The 20,429-nt window shown below is 23.8% G+C and overlaps 2 protein-coding genes and 1 pseudogene across 3 annotated transcripts in view; 1 reads left to right on the forward strand and 2 right to left on the reverse strand.

Moving 5' to 3' along the window:
* Positions 1 to 296: 296 nt before the first annotated feature.
* LOC122858264 lies at positions 297 to 3,120 on the reverse strand (annotated as a pseudogene).
* Positions 3,121 to 3,174: 54 nt separating this feature from the next.
* LOC122858265 (maspardin-like) lies at positions 3,175 to 5,525 on the reverse strand. 2 transcript variants are annotated; one of them, XM_044161042.1, is made up of 6 exons: positions 4,757 to 5,486; positions 4,527 to 4,661; positions 4,236 to 4,462; positions 4,061 to 4,169; positions 3,738 to 3,986; positions 3,175 to 3,674 (listed from the first exon to the last, which is right to left on the reverse strand). In XM_044161042.1, the coding sequence occupies exons 1-6, from the start codon at positions 4,853 to 4,855 to the stop codon at positions 3,600 to 3,602; spliced, it is 894 nt and encodes a 297-aa protein (XP_044016977.1). In that variant the 5' UTR covers positions 4,856 to 5,486; the 3' UTR covers positions 3,175 to 3,599. The 2 variants fall into 2 exon arrangements, with proteins under 2 accessions (XP_044016977.1, XP_044016976.1); XM_044161041.1 differs by having other exon boundaries at positions 3,177 to 3,674; positions 4,527 to 4,676; positions 4,757 to 5,525.
* An 8,528-nt stretch (positions 5,526 to 14,053) lies between these two features.
* The window catches only part of LOC122858266 (protein dead ringer), a 64,094-nt gene continuing 57,718 nt past the window's right edge, over positions 14,054 to 20,429 (forward strand). The window contains exon 1 of the mRNA XM_044161044.1: positions 14,054 to 14,520. Within this exon, the coding sequence (XP_044016979.1) occupies positions 14,386 to 14,520 (135 nt within the window). The 5' untranslated portion in view covers positions 14,054 to 14,385. The remainder of the gene's footprint in view (positions 14,521 to 20,429) is intronic.

Consider the following 20,429-nt stretch of genomic DNA (forward strand, 5'->3'; position numbering starts at 1 on the left):
TTTATGTAAATTAATTTTTACTCCAATGACACTATTAATAATAATACAATGAATATTATTTTCATAATTTTATAATAATTAATATTATACATTTATTAACTGTTTTTAATAATAATTATATTTTTTTTTTTAATATAAAAATGAGAGTACGGAGCAGTACGGAGAGCAATAAGCGGCGCTGGGTGACGCGGTAAGTTACTACTAACGGGTCATCGTCCGCCACGCGGGAATGGCGTTCAATGGCGCTACGTGAAAAAGACGAGATCAAAATATTTTTTTTATTTTTTATATATATGTATTTACACACGCATACATGCAAATGAAAATATAAACAACTTTATAATGACATCTTTGGGTGATGATGTACAATGATTGTCGGTAATGTAAATTTCTTTATTTCGAAAAAGAAAAATAAATAAAACAAACATAAAATTAATAATATATTTGTTTATAATAAATGAAATTAATTTTTAATTATTATGATGTTAAACAACGAGCAACTGACATGAGTGTTATGAGACCCAAAAGCATTGATGCTGCACAAACTGTTGCCAATGTATCACGATTGTAATTTGGGCATGAAATTTTTTCTTCACAACGCCTGTTAATGAATAAATAAATAATAATTAATATTATAATAATTGCTATGATATTTTGTTATTATTATAAATATAATTTACCATCTTTCAATGAATATAACAACAAGACCAGTAACAACTTTATCTAGAAATGTTACTATTGAATAAACAAGTGCACTATTTTCAGTTCTTGGTCCAATGAGTTCAGCAGTAACACTTAAAGCTGTTACCATTGTTATTGAACTAGCAATACCAATTAATATTGCTGTTATATAAACAACTAATTCATAATTACCAGCATATTCTGTTATAATTGCTGATAATATTCCAATTAATGCACCAATTAAATAACATATTTTTGTACCACAAGATCTATTGATGTATTTAAGTGTTAATGCAGCACCAAATGATGCAAGATATGATACAAGTGGTACTGTTGCAAGTGCCTGTTTACCACCAACATCTGTTTCTTCAATATAAAGTGGTAAATAAACAGTTGCTAATGTTATAATCAACTCCTACATTAAAAATGGTATTTTAATCCATGATAGAACGTTTTCTATTTTTATCAATTGCTAGTGATTCACTGTCTTGTCTTGTTGGACTTGTTGGTGGTCCAATCTCAAGTAAATGAGATTTTAAACAAGTATGAAATAATATTGTTGCAATAATACCAAAACTTGTTATCACAATAACAATATTCTAAAATAAAACAACAATCAATTATTTTTGTATCATAATATGGTGGCAATTTAGCTGAATGAATTTATATATTTACCCGAAATTTATAGCTGTCTTTTTCGGATAATCTAACAACAGAATCTTCACTTGTTGGTAAGACAATCCATGTTACGAGAAACACAAGAACAGCTGAACCAACTTGAGCTGAATAACTAAATAAAAAATAATAAAAACAGTAACAACAATAACAACATAATAAAATATAAATTGTCGTTAAAAAAATGATTATATTTTTTTATTACCGTATTGCAGTTAAATCAGCACGTAATAGAGGTGAACGTGTCAGCATTGGTATCATTGACAAGTGTGATATTTGCACTGCTGCCCAACCAGTTTGAAATATAATTATACTTAATATATACAAAAGCATTGATAGACCAGTTAATGATTTAAAAAAACTTCCAAATATTGTTGGAAATGATATTGCAACAAGTACTGATCCAATAATATGCCAAAATTTTTTTTTACTATATTTATCAATTAATATTCCAAATATTGGTGTCATCAATGCATCCACAAGTTGACCTTGAAAAATAAAAATTATTATTTACATTTGATAAGATTTTATCAATGATTATTTATCTAAATTGATAATGATTTTATTTTTTTTTAACTTACCTAGAAGTAATAGAAAACCAGCAGCAAGTGGTTCCAGAAGTGTTATTCGTTGAAGATAAATAAGAGTATAAGAAAACCACATTGCAGCAGCAAGATCATTAAATACATGACCAAGTGAATATGCTAACTTTGTACGTATTGATATTTTATCATCAATAAGTGGTGTACATTCAACAACACTGTCATCTTGATGCTTCATTTTGTTTAAGAAATTTCTATCAATTTTACGATATAATTTAAAGTTTCTTACAGAAAAATTTCCACGCCATTTGAATAAACTCTTCAACCAATTAATGACAATTTTTTTTATTACAATATTCATTCACCTGTTTGATTTATCAAATATTCTGTAAATAAAAAACAATTATTATATCATTTATAACATCCGTTTGTTAATTTAAAAAATTTTCATAATAATCAAGTTGTTTATTATTAAACCGGATGAAAAGAAATAACAATTACAAATTATTTATACCTCCTTTCACTTGAGTTTTAAATTTACTGACACACAAATTCATTTCTCATTTTACAGTAAATAATAGCTAAGTAAAAAAAAATTTTAAACTTGATAATAAAAATATATTTTAAATGCTATTTAACAAATAAATTTTATTTTATATATTTTTTTATTTTTAATACTCACACTTGGTTGTTGAAGGTTGTTTAAAGAATGAGATAAGTATAACTAAACACTCGTCGTTACACAACAAATCATCACTATTACAAAATAACTAGAAAAAAAAATAAACATAGTATTTTTCGTAGCACAAGAAAATATTATTAAATAAATAATTATTTTTGGTGAAATATTTTATAAACTATAATGAAAAATAATTGTGATAAATGTTTGATTTTAAATTGGCTTATTCAGGTTGTACTGTAAATCTTGATATCTTGATGAAATGCCTGCGGGATGACAAGAGTGTCCTGATACTTTCTCATTTGCCTGCGGCATTGGTTGGACAAAAAAAATTCATATAAAACCCGTGGGGTAATCGGAGATCGTCAAGTGAAATGTGACTATGTGAGTGACAAAACCAGAAGGAATCGATAGCCTTGTTGTTTTTATAAGGTCTCTTCTTGGCTAGAGGCTAATGCACTGGGTTCATTAACCGTCAGGCATCATTTTATAATAAAATTATTTATTTATAACAAATAAATTGTCATTGCAATTATCATCAAAGAGAAATCAATCTGTCAATTGAAAAATTGAAAATCATAAATCAATAAATCATGGTGTTTTTTTTTCATATAAAAATTTATATTTTAATATTGTAAAATTATATTTTTTTATTTATAACAAATTAGCTTAGAGTATATTTTGACTCGAATAATATATGAAATAATTTAATTTTTTTTAGAATAATTAATGAGCATTATAAAACGTCAATTTTGACGACAAAAAATATAAATTTAATTTAAATTTGTCATGGAATAAAATATTTTTTTGTAATCTATAAATTATCATTATTTTTTTAAAAATATTTCAATTGATTTACGTATATTTTTAGAATTGGCTACCGGGTAAAATTTTAATAAATTAATAGTAAGATTATTTAACAGTAAATATGATTTTTTTTTTCGTTGATTTGATTAAAAAGTGTGTCAATTAGGCAGTAAATTTTACAATTATTTTTGTAATATTAATTAAAAATGTATATATTACACCTGGTCATTTAAGCTTTCAAATTTAATTGATGCAGCAAATTCAGTATCCTCAAATTGTCTCAAATGAATCTAAAAAAATCGAGAAAATATTCATAAAATTGTCAGATGAATTGTATTTAAATTAAAATTTACCTGAAGATGAAGATTAACTTCAGCAGATCTGCTTAAATATGGAAAATTACCACCACTTTTAAGATGTGCAAGTTTAGCATTTGGATAGCATTTATACATTTCTTCTCTCACGACATTTGAAAGTGCATATTCATCAAACACATCAATAATTGTTACTGGTAAATTTCCCATTTTATGAGGTTGTATATAACTACTCACACAATTCATTGTTAAACGTGATGCTAATTCCGGTTGTGTTAAACTTTCCAGCTATATAATTATTAAAATATTTACATATAACATTGATAACACTTGTAGAAAAATATCGAAACATGATGACTTACTCTTTCTACCATAAAATCAATAGCATCAATCATTTCAGCATCAACTCTGTCTGTTGAAAAATTACCCATTAGCATTTTTTTTAATACCAATGAAGGTAATATCCAAAAACTGTAAATAACAATTTAATTATTAATAAATTTATATTTTTAACATTAACATTAATAATTCACATACATAGCAGCTGAATCATTGTAACTAAAAACAGATGTATCAGTAAATGTGTTACACAAAATAAGTGACACAACTCTTGGACAATGTGCATTAACTTCAGCATATTTTTGTGCTAAAAAACCACCTAATGATGCACCAAATAAATGTACTCTATCAAGTTCCATGTAATCCATTAATTTTCTAAAACCTTCACACCATTCATCAATGCTCCAGTAAACTGGTGGTTCAGCCTTCAACAAAAATAAATTAATTTGTAAAAAATATTAAAAGAAAAAATTATATGATTAATCTTACCGATATAACACGATAGCCTTTAGCACCAAGACTTAATATTTGTTTGAAAAAAATATCAGCTGTACCACTTACTGGTGGTAGACATATCAGTGGTGATTTAATTGTCTTTGGTCCAGAATCATAAATTTTCCAACCCTTGAAATAAAATTTCTTGATTTTTTAATAAATAAATAATATATTTAAAATGAAATAATAGTTTTTTAATTTTTAAATTTATTATCTTTGTTTACCTTTGTTCCATTTGTGTCAACGACAATTTTTTTTAATGGTACTGAACTTCTAAAACTTTGGTACTCTTTTGAACGTGAAAATTCACTTGTACATGACATTTTTCTTTATTTTTAATAATTAAAATAGTTGTAGTTAATTGATAAATATTAACAACAAAATAACAGTATTTTTCATTGAGTGATTAAGAAAAAAAATTGTGATTATTTTGATGGAACACTTGTTGTAATAAAGCTGATAAGCAGGTTATGAATATATATTTCAGTCAGATTTTTTTAATCAAAAGTTTATAATATATTGTCAAGGCAAACACACAAACACTAATGACAGTTGGATGTTGTGTTATCTTGTCCAGAGTTGACCGGAATTTAAGATACTATTTATCATTTTTTTTTATTCTCATTATTTATTGTTGAATTGACGTCATTGTTGAAAGTCAAAACAAAAATTAGTACTGAATTTCTTGGTAGATAGCGTAAAATAAAAATGTTTATATCAAAAATAAACAAAAAAAATAATAAATTAATATAAATGATTAATTATTTATTAATTTGTTTATAGATAAAAATAACACTTTTTGATGACATTTAGTTTTTTATTGTTGATCTTGATGATCATATTCGAATTTACATTTTTCGATTTTCTTTTCTTTTTTTTGGTATTGATGGTATTTTTGTTAAATTATAACTCTATTTCGTTTTAATTATTGTCAAGTTATTTATAATTATCACTATTTTTATTTGTTGTTAATAAATAATAACAATTATTATTATTATTTTATAAAATTGCTATTGCACATGCGTGAAATTTGACAGCGCAGTTGACATTTTGCTTGGAATTATCTGCCACTGTGCTGGTAGAAAATATTTGATAAAAAAAATTTTTATTTTATCTGATTGAGGTATAATGTTGTAGAAGTATCATCCAACAACTGGACAGATAGTTTGAATTTTAAATATAATTTTAATTATTGCAAACAATATATTTTTGTTAATTATAAATCATAATTCATGATTAAATAAAGTAATTTATTAATTAAATAAATAAAAACAAATAAAAAAAAAATTGGCATTAGTAGACTAGGCTCCAGCTTTGAGTTTGGACTTAATTTAAATCATTATAATTATTAAGTTGATTTTGAAATAATTTATATTTGTTTATTTTAATAAATTTGAATGTCAATTATTTTTATTTTTTTTAAACAAAAATTTCATGAAATTATGCATCTAATATATAAACAAAAACAAAATATAAATTTTCTAAAAGTTTTAGAAATCAATTTCAATTATTTTCATTTTTTTTTTCAATTTAATAATTTTTTAATTTTTTTTTTAATTTTTAGCCAACATTATAGCAATTAATTTTCAATATTATAATTTAATTTTCATATTTTGTCTTGGCTTGCAGACAATGTTCATTAACTTTTAAATATTTTCATTTATATATTTTTTTGTTTCGTCTAAAATGCTGTTCCAGCAATTGAATAACATTTTAATAAAAACAATAATTACCATTCACCCTTCATTTAAATATCCAAAATTCAAAATAAACCCAACATTATCATAGTGAGCCTGACAATATTCATGTCATTAATATTCCCACGGTTGAATACGAAAATTCACCATAACGAATTATGGGACAAATAAACGTCGAATAATCAATCTTGCTCAAAAAAATAATCTAACATTATTAAAAAATTGGTCTCGTTTATTTAAAAAAAAAAAAACAACAAAATACATGTTTAAAAATTTTATGAGTCGACAAAACTAACGAATAAAATTATCCATGCTGATTAAAAATTATAAATGAATTTATAATGATTCAATTGATTGAATATTCGACAAAAAAAAATTCAATATAAAAATATTTGAATGATGAAATTTAATTGCAAAAATAAAGTAAAAAAAAAAACCAATCATCGATCAGAGTATATGTAATTATAAAAATACCGATAATGATGGGTAAAGTCATTAATCTTGAGAAAAAGCAATTTTACCTTGTAGTGGCGACATCTAACTCACCAGTTTGTGTTGAATTTTTTCAACTAAACTAACTTCTTTTTCATCACCCACAAAACTCCTATCCCTTACTTGTAAATACTTTTTTTTTTTTTTAAATAAAATATAAACATTCCCCCTTTATTTTTCATTATTTTCATCTGAAATTAATGATGGGTAAATGGATTCCTTGGTATTTTTTTGTTTGTCAAATAAGGACAATTAAAAAAAAAAATATTGCTAGGATGAAAAGTCATGCCAACTTACATGATGTGATGATTTAATAAATTTTAGATAAAATTTTGGTGAAAGGTATTATAGTAATTGTAAGTTATTATAAATTGAAAAATAAATGTTAAATTTTATTTATTTTGATTTATCATTTGTGCTGAAATGAATAACAATAGAAAAAAATTTTGAAAAATTTATTTTAACACATTGTGAAAAATTTATTCATTCTTTTACAAGCATTTCTTGATAGCAGTCGTTAATTGAAGATTCTAATTACCATATAAAATTAATCATAAAAATTTAAATAGTTTATCAAAGTTTTGTGATAGTTCAAAAACAAGAAATATATTTATCGTTTATAAAATATAGACTTGAATTAATTATAAAAAATACGTGAATCATATTTTTCCTCAATAAGAGCTGATAAAATTAAATTTTTGTTGATATTTGTGACGAATAATTTTTCTCAATTTGTAAAATGGGTGAGCAAAATATACGTTTATTCAATTAATAAAAAAACAAAATTGATTTTAATTTTTCAATAGCTTATAAGCCTATAATTAAAAAAAAAATAATAATTTAAAACTAATTAGTTTTAAATTATTATTTTTTTTTTAATGTAGATAATTCAGTAACACTATTTGAAGAAAATTTGAGATTTGTTGATCTCAAAATTAAAAAACAATTTTATAACAACGAGGATAATTATTATAAATTAGAATTATCATCATCATATAATCGTTCATCAAGACTTATAACAACAAATAATGGAGAAAATAATACTCATACAATGACAATTTGTATCAAATCTAAAGATGAATATGATATCTCTTATTTAAGACGCGCAGCATATCATGTTCATGATTATTATGAAACACAAATTGAACAATTATTAAGTTAAAATTCAGCTAAAATAGGTAAGCTTAAGCTAATTATTTAATCAAAAAAAAAAACGGTAACGCTATTGGCACTCAATACGGGGGAATTTACGGGGACATTTATACAGCTTACGAGAAAATTTACGGTAAACATAGCCACCGTTGTATGTGTAGGACTGATTACATCGTGTGTGAAACCCGTAAATGTCCCCGTATTTCCCGTAAATTTCTCCGTATGAGTGCCAATAACGATTTCGCAAAACTTTGTTTGTCATTATAAATTGGCTATAATATTAGATTTGTTTCAAAATTTCGTGAAGGCATTTCACGTGTTAAAAATTCTTTAATAGTGTAAATATTTAATGTGTTGATTTTTTATATGTTTAATTAATGTGTAAAATTTGACTGTGTTAAATTCGGATGTGCTTATCTGACGCGATGCTATTTTGAGTTTTAAATAAAAAAAAAAAAAACAACAGCTGTTTAAAATAATAATATGAATCACTAATTACAGTAAATATTGTATTGAATAATAAATAAATATCCACACGGGATAAATAAAATAAAAAAAAGAACCCTTCGATGACTCGTTGTTCGATATTTTCATGACAATCAACACATCTATACCGAGGTGACAATGAAATTGCATCCTATTATCTAACATGAGAAAAGTTTTATCTCGGCTGAATGAGGAAGCACCGAAAGCTGGAATTTCCGGTTGATTCGGCGCGCTAACGATGGGGTGTTTTGCAACTGTACTGAGTGAGAGATGACAAAAAAAAATGAAAAAAATATATATATATATATATACACATATTAAATTGTATTGTATGTTGTGCGTGACAATCTGCTTGTAAATGATTTACACAATAATGGACAGTGAGTGTGACAAACAAATTAGTGGAAAAACCGTTGAATTGACCAATGAATAATATAAAAATAAGCCTTTCTGGACAATCCAAGGGGTTATTCATTTATTATTTAATTTATTTCGTCATAAAAAAATAAAGAAATAATTTTTTTTTTTAACTATACTTGTGTGTATAATAATTATTCATAAAAATAGCAAAGATATATCAATATTCTTGAATAAATATTTGATGATATTCAACGAGATGACGATAACGACAACTAAATATACTTGTGAATATAAAATATTATAAGCAGCATAATAAACTTGTGCTATATAAAAACTTAGTAAATGTACTACGTGTTTAATATATTTAAAAATAAAAAAAACCCCTCGCTTTTTTGTCACACTATGTGTGAAGGCATGAGAATTGTCAATCGAAGAAGGTGCCAACGATAAATGTAGTTATAAGAAATTTTTTCGAATTATTATATATATAGCGGACTTTAGGTGCGGCCTCGTCAAACATCCTGTTTTTTTTTTTATTTAATTTATCTATTTAAAAAGTATTGAAAAATATAAAATGATGTACAATTTTAATAATTACTTTTCTGTTGAAATTTAATATACTCAAGGTGTATTAAAATAATATTTATGAATTTTTATTCTGGTGGTTTGATGGTCAGACTACAGTGTCAAGTGAATTTACATTTATAAATAAGAAGTTTTAATGAAAAATAAATTAAAAAAAATCAATCTATGTAATGATAATGATTTTTCATTAAAATAAAATAAAATTGCATGATGATCCACATGATCCACATGTGATCCACTGCAGTCTCGTCTTGGGTGAAGCCCTGATCCAACGGTGGTGGTTTTTAATACATAATTTTGTAGATGAAATTTTGTTAATATACGAATGATCTTGATGGCCAAATTCATGTTTTCATTATTTATCTATCGACAATATGGATTTTGAATTAACTCGTGCGATTTGACAAGTGCAGAAGATAAATTTATAAATAAAAAGTAAATATATTTTGAGTAAATAATAAATTATGAATTATCAATCAATTTGATGATGATAATTATCATTATTATAATTTATTTTCATTGAAATATAAAATTTATCAATATAAAATTTGCAGTATTTTTATTTGCCTTGTTGTTAGTCAATGTTGAGTTGACATTTAGACTCAAATTTTTACTTTTAAAAATTAAATAATCTACTTTGGATGAACGGTAACCCTTGACATTGATGATATTTAAAAAAAAAAAAAAAAAAAAAAACAACCAAACAAAAAACTAGATAAAACAAGGATCATTTGAGATGGTAAAATTTCATCTCAAGATTATCTGTAAATAGGTGAATTTAACAAGCGAAAAACAAAAAAAAAATAATGATTTTTTCCATCAGCCTTGCATTAAATGAATCAATCTTTGATAATTGATTTATTTTTTTTTGATGCACAAAAGCTTAGATGGAAAGATACACACCCAGGGGGTGAAAATTTATTTAGTTTAGAAAAATGTTATTGTCTATCTGACCATCAGACCACCTCAAGCGTTGGAATAAAATATAAAAGAAATCAACAAAATTTCATAGAAAAAAAATAATAAAATAAATATCAATCTTTGATATTGAATTTTGCAAAAAAAGATTTGGCAGTAAAATAGAAATGAAAAAAATCGTGTAACGGTTTAAAATGAGATGGGATAAGGTGTATAGGTAGACAAAAAAAAAAAAAAAAAAAAAAAAACTAGACCTTCCGAGAAACTTCTTTTATTGTACCAGGTGGCCATAGAAGTGATCAGGGGAAAAAACAAGATAATTAATACATGTCTATAACAATGGCTTTATGTACAAAAAAAATAAAATAAAATAAAAAATAACATTGACGATATTGGGTACTTAGTGGTATAATCGGTGATGATTTTTTTTCACATTGAAATATATCCAAACAATTCATGTAAAAATTTCATAATAAATTTCTATTGATTTTATTTTTATTGAATAGTAAATGTGACAATTATTTTTAGTGTTTCAAAGGCTGCTAACAACCCACTAAAATGGAAATAAAAAAGTCCAAGACTCCAAGTTGATCTAGACTTGTAGAACTGTTGGATGGTCAGATAAAAATTGTTTAAAAATTTACGAGTCACTTTTTTCGATTTTTTATCAATGAATCAATGTATGCAAATGAAGTAAAAAAAGATTTGCTGAATTATACATTAATAAAAAAAAAAATAACAATGATAATTGAAGTAGAAATGGTAAAAAATACAGCTTGGCATATCCAGCAACAATATAAAGAATGGCTTTGACACTTGTGCACCATTATGTAACATCATTGGATCACAAGTGGAACCAACAAAACTGTGAATTAACTGGGAAGCAATAAGCATAAAAAATTTAAACATAAACCATGTAATAACCACTTGATAAAACTAGAAAATAAGAAGAGGAAAAATTAAAATTAAAACATAATGACAAGCACAATGAAAATAAATAAATTGATTAAAATAATAAATGTAATTAAGTATAATAATTGGTAACTGTGTTGTTACTGTCTATACAAATAAAAAATAATAAAATATTTCTAATACTTTCTAAATAATATTCAGCCGAAAGAGAATAGATAAATAAATGAAATTGCATTGTTTTTTTTTACAATAAACATATTTGATTATTATATTTTGATGCTGGAAAAATAATTACACAAAAATTGGAATTTTTTATTGAAAAAATTATTTGTCCTCAGTGATGAGTCATCCCCTTCCAAATAAATGATATATATTTGTGTAATTATTTTTTTGAATTTCAAGCTTGCAGATAATTCCAGATAAAATTCGGTTTAGTTTTACCACTATGCATGTGCTAACTCTATATCTATCCTCTATATGTTTAGATAAAATTTTCTATTAATTTTTGCAAGTGTTATCACACTCGCCATCGTGCATTTAAAAATTTTTTTTCTGTCCATTTATATATTGAGAGAGACAAATAATAATCTCAATAAAATTAATAATATTTTTTTGGTTTTATTTGATTGCGAAAGTTTATCTCTAGAAAATAATTGTAAAATTTACGAGTAGGGTGTCTGTTGTTCGAAGAGATATAAAAATTATCTGAAATAAAAAAAAAAAAAAAAGGACCTACCTGAAACATAAAATACTTGAGGCATAATAAATTTTTATCAACACAGGTTATAATTTTTTGTTTCTTTTTTCTTCATTATTAACAATTATTTTCAAGAACTTTTTTAAATAAAAAATATGTTCAAAAAAAAAATAATTTTTACTGAACAAAAAATTTTATAATATTTATCATAAACAAGAGTATTTTATGTATATGTATTTAAATTAAATATCACGTTTGTTAAATCATAAAATTCACAGTTTCACACGCTCTCATGTGTGTGTATGTTTAACAATTCATTTTTCATTTCAATATATATTCCAGCATCTTTCTTCTTGTATTACAGCTGTGTATAAATAATATACAATGTCCAAAGCTTAAAAGTTAAAATTACCTGTAATTTTACAATAAGTACTATAAACATTTCGACATATTGAACGAGTTTAATTTTATACTGTTTAAAATCCAGTACATAAAATTAAAAATCATCGAGTCTATTAAAAAATTGAGTAATAATTTTTTTCAACATCAACTTGATTAGAATTTCGAGACATTTTTGTGTGACATCAATCAAACTTTAAAAATTTATCTCAAAAATTTACAACAAAAACCAACAAAATAAAAAAAAATATCACCTAAAGTTTAATTATTAATTATAGTATAATTTTTTATCATCTTTTATTATTATACTTTTCGATAGATCGAAAATTTAAATTTAAATCCTCTGCAAATTTACTTTTTGCAAAAAAAAAAAATTAAGCAAAAATTACCTGCAGAGGGCGAATGTAATTTATAATTTAGAAAATTAAAAAATTTTTTTTTTCTTGTCTTTTATGTGGCCAGGTATTTTTTCTCGTCGATATCTCGAATCATCTCGATAACTAATCCACTAATCCGGGATTTCCTGAGATAATTTTTTTTTTTTTTTTATATATTGAATTCTCATTAGACGAGAACCCCGCAGTGTGTCCTACCGTTTGAATAGACATCTGGTTTACAGCATTGTTTCGTATCAAGTTTTTCATTCAAAAAAAAAATATATAAAAAACTTTTATTTATATTTTTTACTTTTTTTTTTTTTTTCTATTAACGATAAAATAAATTAAACAAAAATATTTAAAAAAAAAAAAAAAATTATACATTTAATTTATTATCAACAATTAAATTTTAAATATTGTTTTTTTTTTTTAAATTAATTATCAAAAAAAAAATAAATTAAATAATTAAATAAACAAAAAAAAAAAAGTTAAATTTTTCTGAATTTTTAATTAATAATTTTTTAAAAATATTATTTTCAAATAGATATAGTTAATTATTAGTATAAAATTTTTTTTATTACTTTGCAAATTTTATTGTCTTATCAGCCGCGCCCCGTATTTCCCCCGCCAATAATTTTTCTTTCGATTATACATATAAACGGTGTTACCGCGTTAGTTTTGATCAAAGAATTGCTCCAATCACAATAAAGAGATACATGCGCTGTTCCGACCCTGTGTATAAGCTCCACCCCCACTACACAAACTTGCTCAACGACAAACAACAGAGTGGGGGAGCCGAGTGAGACTCGACAATCGTCACAGTATTCAGATCGCCATAAGACACGAGTGTGCGCGTTTCATTTGCTCCTCTGTTTTTACAACATTATAAATTGACAAAACGTGTTTTTTTTTTTTATTTAAATTATTATATAAAAAAAAAATATATATTTTATTATATTGAAGATAATTTTTTACAATTTAATTCAATTTTTTTTTCTCATTTTTACTCCAAAAATTAATTCAATTAATTATTAATCATTTTGTCAACAATAATTGCATTTAAAAAATTTATAACAATATAAATTATTGATAAATATTATTTACATTATTGTTGTGTATTTTGTTTTTTATTATTTAATTTTGGAGTAAATATTTAAAAACGCGAAAATATTAATTCGAGTTGGACAAGTGAATACCGGGAAAATAGTGAATATAATAAAAATAATATAAAAATTTATACTCAAATAATATTTGTGAGTGACACAAGTGAAATTTATTTATTTTAAATAATATAATTTATCATTTACCGGGCATTAAAATTACCAGAAATTTTGTTAATTTTTTTTTTTTTTTTCTCATTGTTGTTGGCGTTTATTTATTTTATCAAGACAAAGATTAAATTATCATCAATTGTATTGTTTGTTTCTTATAAATTATTAATATTTTTGATATATTTTTTTTTCTTCTCCGTGACAATAATCAAGTTGGAATTTATCAACCACAAACACACACACGCAAGCTAACCTAAAAAAAAAAAAAGACTAGCCCATGTGACGTGAAAATAATAGTAATAATAATAATAATAAAAACACAAAGTGAGTAAACGAAATTGAAAAAAAAAAAAAATTAACAACAACGACTTACACGTGTTGTATGTGTATGTGGATGTACAAGTGTTTATGTGTGTGATTTTTTAGTTGAGAACTTTGAACCGCTTATTGCGGATAAAATCATTCAAAATTCGGGTTAAGAACAGAGAACCGTTGCCATCGTACGCGATGGAGACGGGTGATGAGTATTCTGATATGTCAACTCCAGTTGTTGTTGGTGCTAATGGTAATGGTGGTGGTGGTGGTGTTACAATACCAAATATACCAACTGAACATCATGGACATGCATCTGACAGTAGTCTGGTGAGTTTGTTGTTTTATAATTTATTTTATTTCTTTTTTTATATATAATCATTTTGAAATTAAAAAAAAAAAAAACCAAATAATAGATAATATAGATAAGAATAACTAAAATAGAATTATTTATAAATAGAAATATAAAATTGATAAGATTTTATTTGTAATTTATTTTTATATATTACAGAAAAATAAAAAAAAAAAAAACAAATTCAATAGATTTTATCTTTATTCAAATTGTCGTTTTAAAATTTATTAGAAAATTATTTTATATTATTTTTATTAAAAATATTTTCTATTTTATTTTATTATTATTCGTTTTTTTTTTTTCTTTGAATTTGGATTTTTAGTCAATTTTTTTGGTGATTTTTTAAAATTTAATGAGGGGTTTATTTAGTTACTCCAATAATACAAAATATTTTGTATATTTTTGATTTTTTTTGTTACATTAAACTTTTTGGTTATTCAATTTTTTTTTACTCCAATTTTTAACGATAAATTAATTTAAATTTTATTCCATTTGACAACAATGACAACCCTGTAAAATAACCCAACCTAACACAAATAACAATTTTTATTTTTGTCATTTATTTTTATATATTAAAGAAAAATGAAAAAAAAAAAAAAAAACCCAATAAAATTTTATCTTTATTCAAATTGTCATTTTAAAATTTATTAGAAAATAATTTTATACATTTATTAAAAATATTTTCTATTTTATGATTATTCTTTTTTTTTTTTTTTTTTTTGAAATTTGGTTTTTGTTTAATTTTTTTTGGTAAAATTTTTGATTTTCTATAATTTAGTTAATTTTAATTTGGGGTTTATTAAATTACTCCAATAATATACAGAATATTTTGTATATTTTTAATTTATTTTGTTACAAGCAAAAAATTTTATTGAACTTTTTGATTATAAAATTTTTTTTACTCCAAATTTCTACGACAAATTAATTTAAATTTTATTCCATTTGACAACAATGACAACCCTCTAAAATAACCCAAACAAAAAACCAAATTTTGTTTCTTTATGATCAATAACCCCAATAGAATATACCTGTATAAATTTTTTTTTTTTTTTTATCTTATCTTTTTTATTTTTTTTATGCGTTATTTTATTTTTTTTGAATATTTTATATAATAAATATCGTTCGGAATTTTTGAAAGGGTTTTTTTATTTTATTTTTTTTGTTTTTGGGAGGAGTTTGAGAAACATTATTTCGGGCGTTTTTACGATTGCCCTATAAAAATTTCATAATTAGATTTTGGAAGGTAATTTTGTTGGCGAGAGTGAACACATCATCATTTCAAGGATGCGTCTGTGCCTTTCTCATCTCTTTGAATTTTTCTTTATTTATTTTATTATTTTTTTTTTCTATTTTTTTTTTATATTTCATATTAGTTTTCTCTTTGATCATCATTTCAATTGTGCGTCTGTATATCTAATTCTTTTTTTTTAATTTTTTATTTTATTTATCTCTTATTCATTATTTATCGATTTTCTTATTTTTATTTTATTTTATATTCATTTTCATTTATTTAATCCTCTTTGTTATAATGATTTAATCATTTACATTTCTTTCTATCATATCACAATCTCATCATTGAATTCAGCTAGTATATTATATCCACATCACATCATGTCATTTAAAACCTCAATAAATCTAATTCATACCCTATCTGATGCTTAACAATCAGCATTGTATTGAATCTTGAATCACTTAAAATTATTATATTGACACTCACTATTATTTAATAAAAAAAAAAAAAAAAAACCATAATAATTTCAACAAAAATTTCATTCCATTGTGGTAATTACAGACTACATAGAATCTTATCAGACAATAAAAATATTAAATTATATACTCTTCTTTTTTTCCCTCTTAATCTCGTTTGTTTTATATAATAAATTATTATTATTTTTAATACAACAAAAATGAGAGAGTATTGTTGTTGGGAGCCATTGCGTGCTCATAATTGACATGTGACATGCTGTCTTGAATTATTGAGTCAAGCATAGGTGTGAATGCCAATGTACTTGTTATTTTTTTTTTTAAATAAAATTCATATTTGCTACACTGAAAAAAATTTTTTCTATTTATAAGACAAAAAGTTCTTGATAATAGAAGTTTTATTCTTGCAGAAAAATTTAAATTTAAATTTTTTATCAATTTATAATGAAAGGGGTTAATTTTTTTATTTTGATAAGAGTTTAATGATATAATTTGAAAAATTAGTTGGGTTGATTTTTGATAGCGAGTTTGCGCAATATTTCCCCCTCGACTTGATCGTGATAGGTTGCCAGGGTGGGGGATCACGATGGCAATATCGCCGCGAGTTTATACAAAGTGGGGATTTTTATAAAAAAATTAAAAGAAAAAACAAGCTTACCTTGTGATTGGTTAAACTCAACGACAAACTGGCTTCATGATCACGCCCATTTTTATATTCTTCGCTGTATATTAATTTTTTTTTTTTTTTTACCCTTTACTTATGTACTCACTTACATTGGTATCCATGGTTATATTTATCGTAATAAAAATTTTTTTTTTTAAAAAAAACCTCATATTGCAATTTACAGAAAAAATTGTGTTTTTTTTTTATCGATTTTTGTTAATTTAAAAAATTTCTCAACAATGATTGTTTATTTATCATTATTATTATTATTATTATTATTTAAATTGTGAATAGTTTTATTATAATTTAATTAAATTTGACGTGCCAAAGTCAATATAAATGAAGAAGAAAGAGGCACACCTGGTGATGCTCTTGCTGTTGAAAGATGAAAAAAAAGACAACAAAAGATTTATTCAAAAATGTAGTAGTATAAAAGTGGGGGTAATGCGTTTCCATAGGTAATTTTCTAATCGATAGAAAACTGCCAGGTAATAGACCAAAGGCACGAGCCAGATATTTTATTTTTTATTTTTTTTGTCATCAAAGATTTTGGAGCAAGTGTTGCTGAGCTCACACACTGCCTATAGATCATTCATAATAATTTTTTCTTTTTTTACCTGTTACGTACCTGGATGAGCTGTAGAAATAAGTTTTTTCGAATTTACACAAAATTTTTTCAATTTATTTGTCCATTTGTGCTGAAGATTTTTAGAGAGATAGAAAAATAAAAATAATATCGACTTTTTAACTTATTGCAAAATCCAACGGGCATATTATAATAACATCAAAAAAAATTTTTGTGAAGGATTACACAGTAGGAGATAGGATTACCTGGCTAAATCTTTTAATCAGTTTTCTTTATATTTTTCTTCGTCCCCTTAATTCACTATGTACAGCCCATTTTACTTTGTCCGCATCTTTTATATATTTATTTTATTATTTTTCATTGTTTAATAAATTTTTAGAAAATAAAATTTATTCATCAAATGATAAATAATTCTTTTAGCTTGAAATTTTCATTTGTGTATTAAATATTAATCTTAAATTTTCCAAGAAAACTGTGATGATGACTAATCTTTAACTGAGTGAAGGCATTTATCAATAAAAAAAAATTTAAGAATTAATATAAATAAAGAGCTAATGGAATTAAAAAAAAAAAAAAATTATTTTTTCTTTGATTTTTATAATAAAATATATATTTAATTTAAACTTTTGGTCCCTTTTCATCATTGCAATCCTAAGTAAACGATTTGACTTTGGTACAAGGCTGACGGGAGATATATAAAACAAGTACAAGAATACATATAAATATATTATTTTTTTTCAAATTGAAAGAGACAAAACGGGTTTCTTCAAAGTCGTGCAAACAAAACTAAAGAAATATATATACTCAATTTTTAAAATATATTTTTTATTTTTCTTCATGAACGTACCAAACTCGAGGGCGTTGTTGACTTATCAACTTTTATACATACATTTACACATATATTATTTAAATCATGAATAAAAATGTGTGTATGTGTTTGTAAATTGGTATTTGTATATTATACACATTAAAGAAAAAGAAGAAGATGAAAAAGGGTCATCAGTTATTTACCTGTCTTTGTAAAATCACGTTTGATTTTATTTTATTTGTTTGGAAAAAAAAAAAAATATATAAAAGCCATATGATCAAAGCCCTGCATATTTTTGACGCAATATTGAGTAAAATCTGATGGTTCCTGTTAAACACTTGGTGCATTACGTGATCACATGATTCGCCAATTTATATATTTAATTTTTTCATAATTTAAAAGACAAAAAATTAAATATAAAAGCCTTTTAACCTAATGGATTTTAAAAATATTATTTACAATTGTTGAAATAAAATAAATAATAGTTTTGAAAGTATATTAGATTTTTTTTTTTTCAAATGAAGAAATAATTATTGGTCGTTGGTTTTTTTGTATATATGCAAATTATTATTAAATATTTTCTTTTTGATTTATCCATTATTATAAGAGAGAAAAATTCAAGCACGTCAACAGTGTCTTGTAACGGATTTAAACATTCACGTATCATTATCCCCAGATTGTGTACTGTCTAGATAACGTTTTGTGGCAATTGGTGCAATTATTATTTTTACGATCAGTGCTTAATGTAAGCCCCCAAGGTTTCTATTCCGTGACTATATTAATGCATTCTATATACCAACCATCAAGTTTCAAACTACTAAATGTTTAAACGAATTATTATCCACTTTTTATGTCGTAACCTGAATACCTCAATCCTTTTAAGATATAAATTTATTCATTTTTTTATTATATGTATCTCAATTTTTATTATAATTTTTCTTTTTTTCTTTCTTATGGTATATACTTTACATTTTAATGTCAAAAAAAAATTTATATTTATATTTATGAATAATTGTTAGATTAAAAATTATATATACTTTTTCATTGTGAAGAAAAAAATGATAAAAGTTTGTAAAATTTATAAAACAGTTATGATATAATAAACATAATTTTATTTAAATATTCATTTGAAATATTAAAATCTGTTTGATTTTATTTTTGCTATTTCTATTTGTAAATTTATTTGATTATTAGTTTTTTTTTTGTTTTGAAAATTATAAATTCACAGTTAAAATATTTCAAAGAAATATTAAATTGACAATTTTGAAACTTGAAAGTAACTATATGAAATTAAGGTTTATATTGTTGTTAAATATTAATTAATTGTTTATTAATTTTCCAAGAAATTCAATGTAATTCTCGTCTAATTATCTACTCTTTATTTTATACAAAAAAATTAGAAAAAAAAAAAAAAAGCAGAGAAATAATTCGTTACCAACATTTTAATTATATTTATTATTTTTTTTATTAATTTGTTTATTTATTTACTTGAGTGGTGGTTAATACTCCAATTTTCATAACAATCATGTCTTTTTATTTTTAACTATTGTTGCTAAATTTTAATTTAAAAAAAAAAATAAAAAAATGATGAATTAATTTATGGTTTTTTAAATTAATATTTCATTGATTTTTTCTATTTTTTTTGTCTATTTATTTTAAAAATATACATTTTATTTTTTTTCATTCTTAAGAGTTCAACTAAATACTGTTTTATTATTTTTTCACGATGTGACTTCCATCGCGCGTATCCCAAGAATATCGCGTGCCACAAACTGACCATGGTATTTCTAGTAATATTCTAAAGAAAATATATACATATACAAGAGTCAAGTACAATGTATATATAGCCAATGAAAAATAATGATAATATGATGTAAATGATAATGCTTTAGATGGTTTTGTGACAAACAACAAGATAGATTTATATAAAAAAAAAAATGAAATATATATATGCAGAATATACAAGACGAATTACATTTCTATAATACAGAGACATCATTGTCATTGGTTGAAATACAATTAGCAGTAAATTAGCATATGCCATAGTAAGCTGATAATAAAATTCAGAATATTATAATGATTGCATCGGATTTTACAATGGCGCTGCCAACCACAAATTATTAAT

The sequence above is a fragment of the Aphidius gifuensis genome, linkage group LG5 (assembly GCF_014905175.1).
Source record: "Aphidius gifuensis isolate YNYX2018 linkage group LG5, ASM1490517v1, whole genome shotgun sequence".
Lineage (NCBI taxonomy): Eukaryota > Metazoa > Arthropoda > Insecta > Hymenoptera > Braconidae > Aphidius > Aphidius gifuensis.

What these genes read in the sequence shown, in the direction of transcription:
- LOC122858265 (XM_044161041.1), bottom strand. Translation starts at nt 4,855, where the DNA reads ATGTCATGTACAAGTGAATTTTCACGTTCAAAAGAGTACCAAAGTTTT. An exon ending in TTGACACAAATGGAACAAAG is followed by an intron (nt 4,677 to 4,756) that starts GTAAACAAAGAT and finishes TAAAAAATCAAG; the next exon opens with AAATTTTATTTCAAGGGTTG. An exon ending in TACAATGATTCAGCTGCTAT is followed by an intron (nt 4,170 to 4,235) that starts GTATGTGAATTA and finishes TGTTATTTACAG; the next exon opens with TTTTTGGATATTACCTTCAT.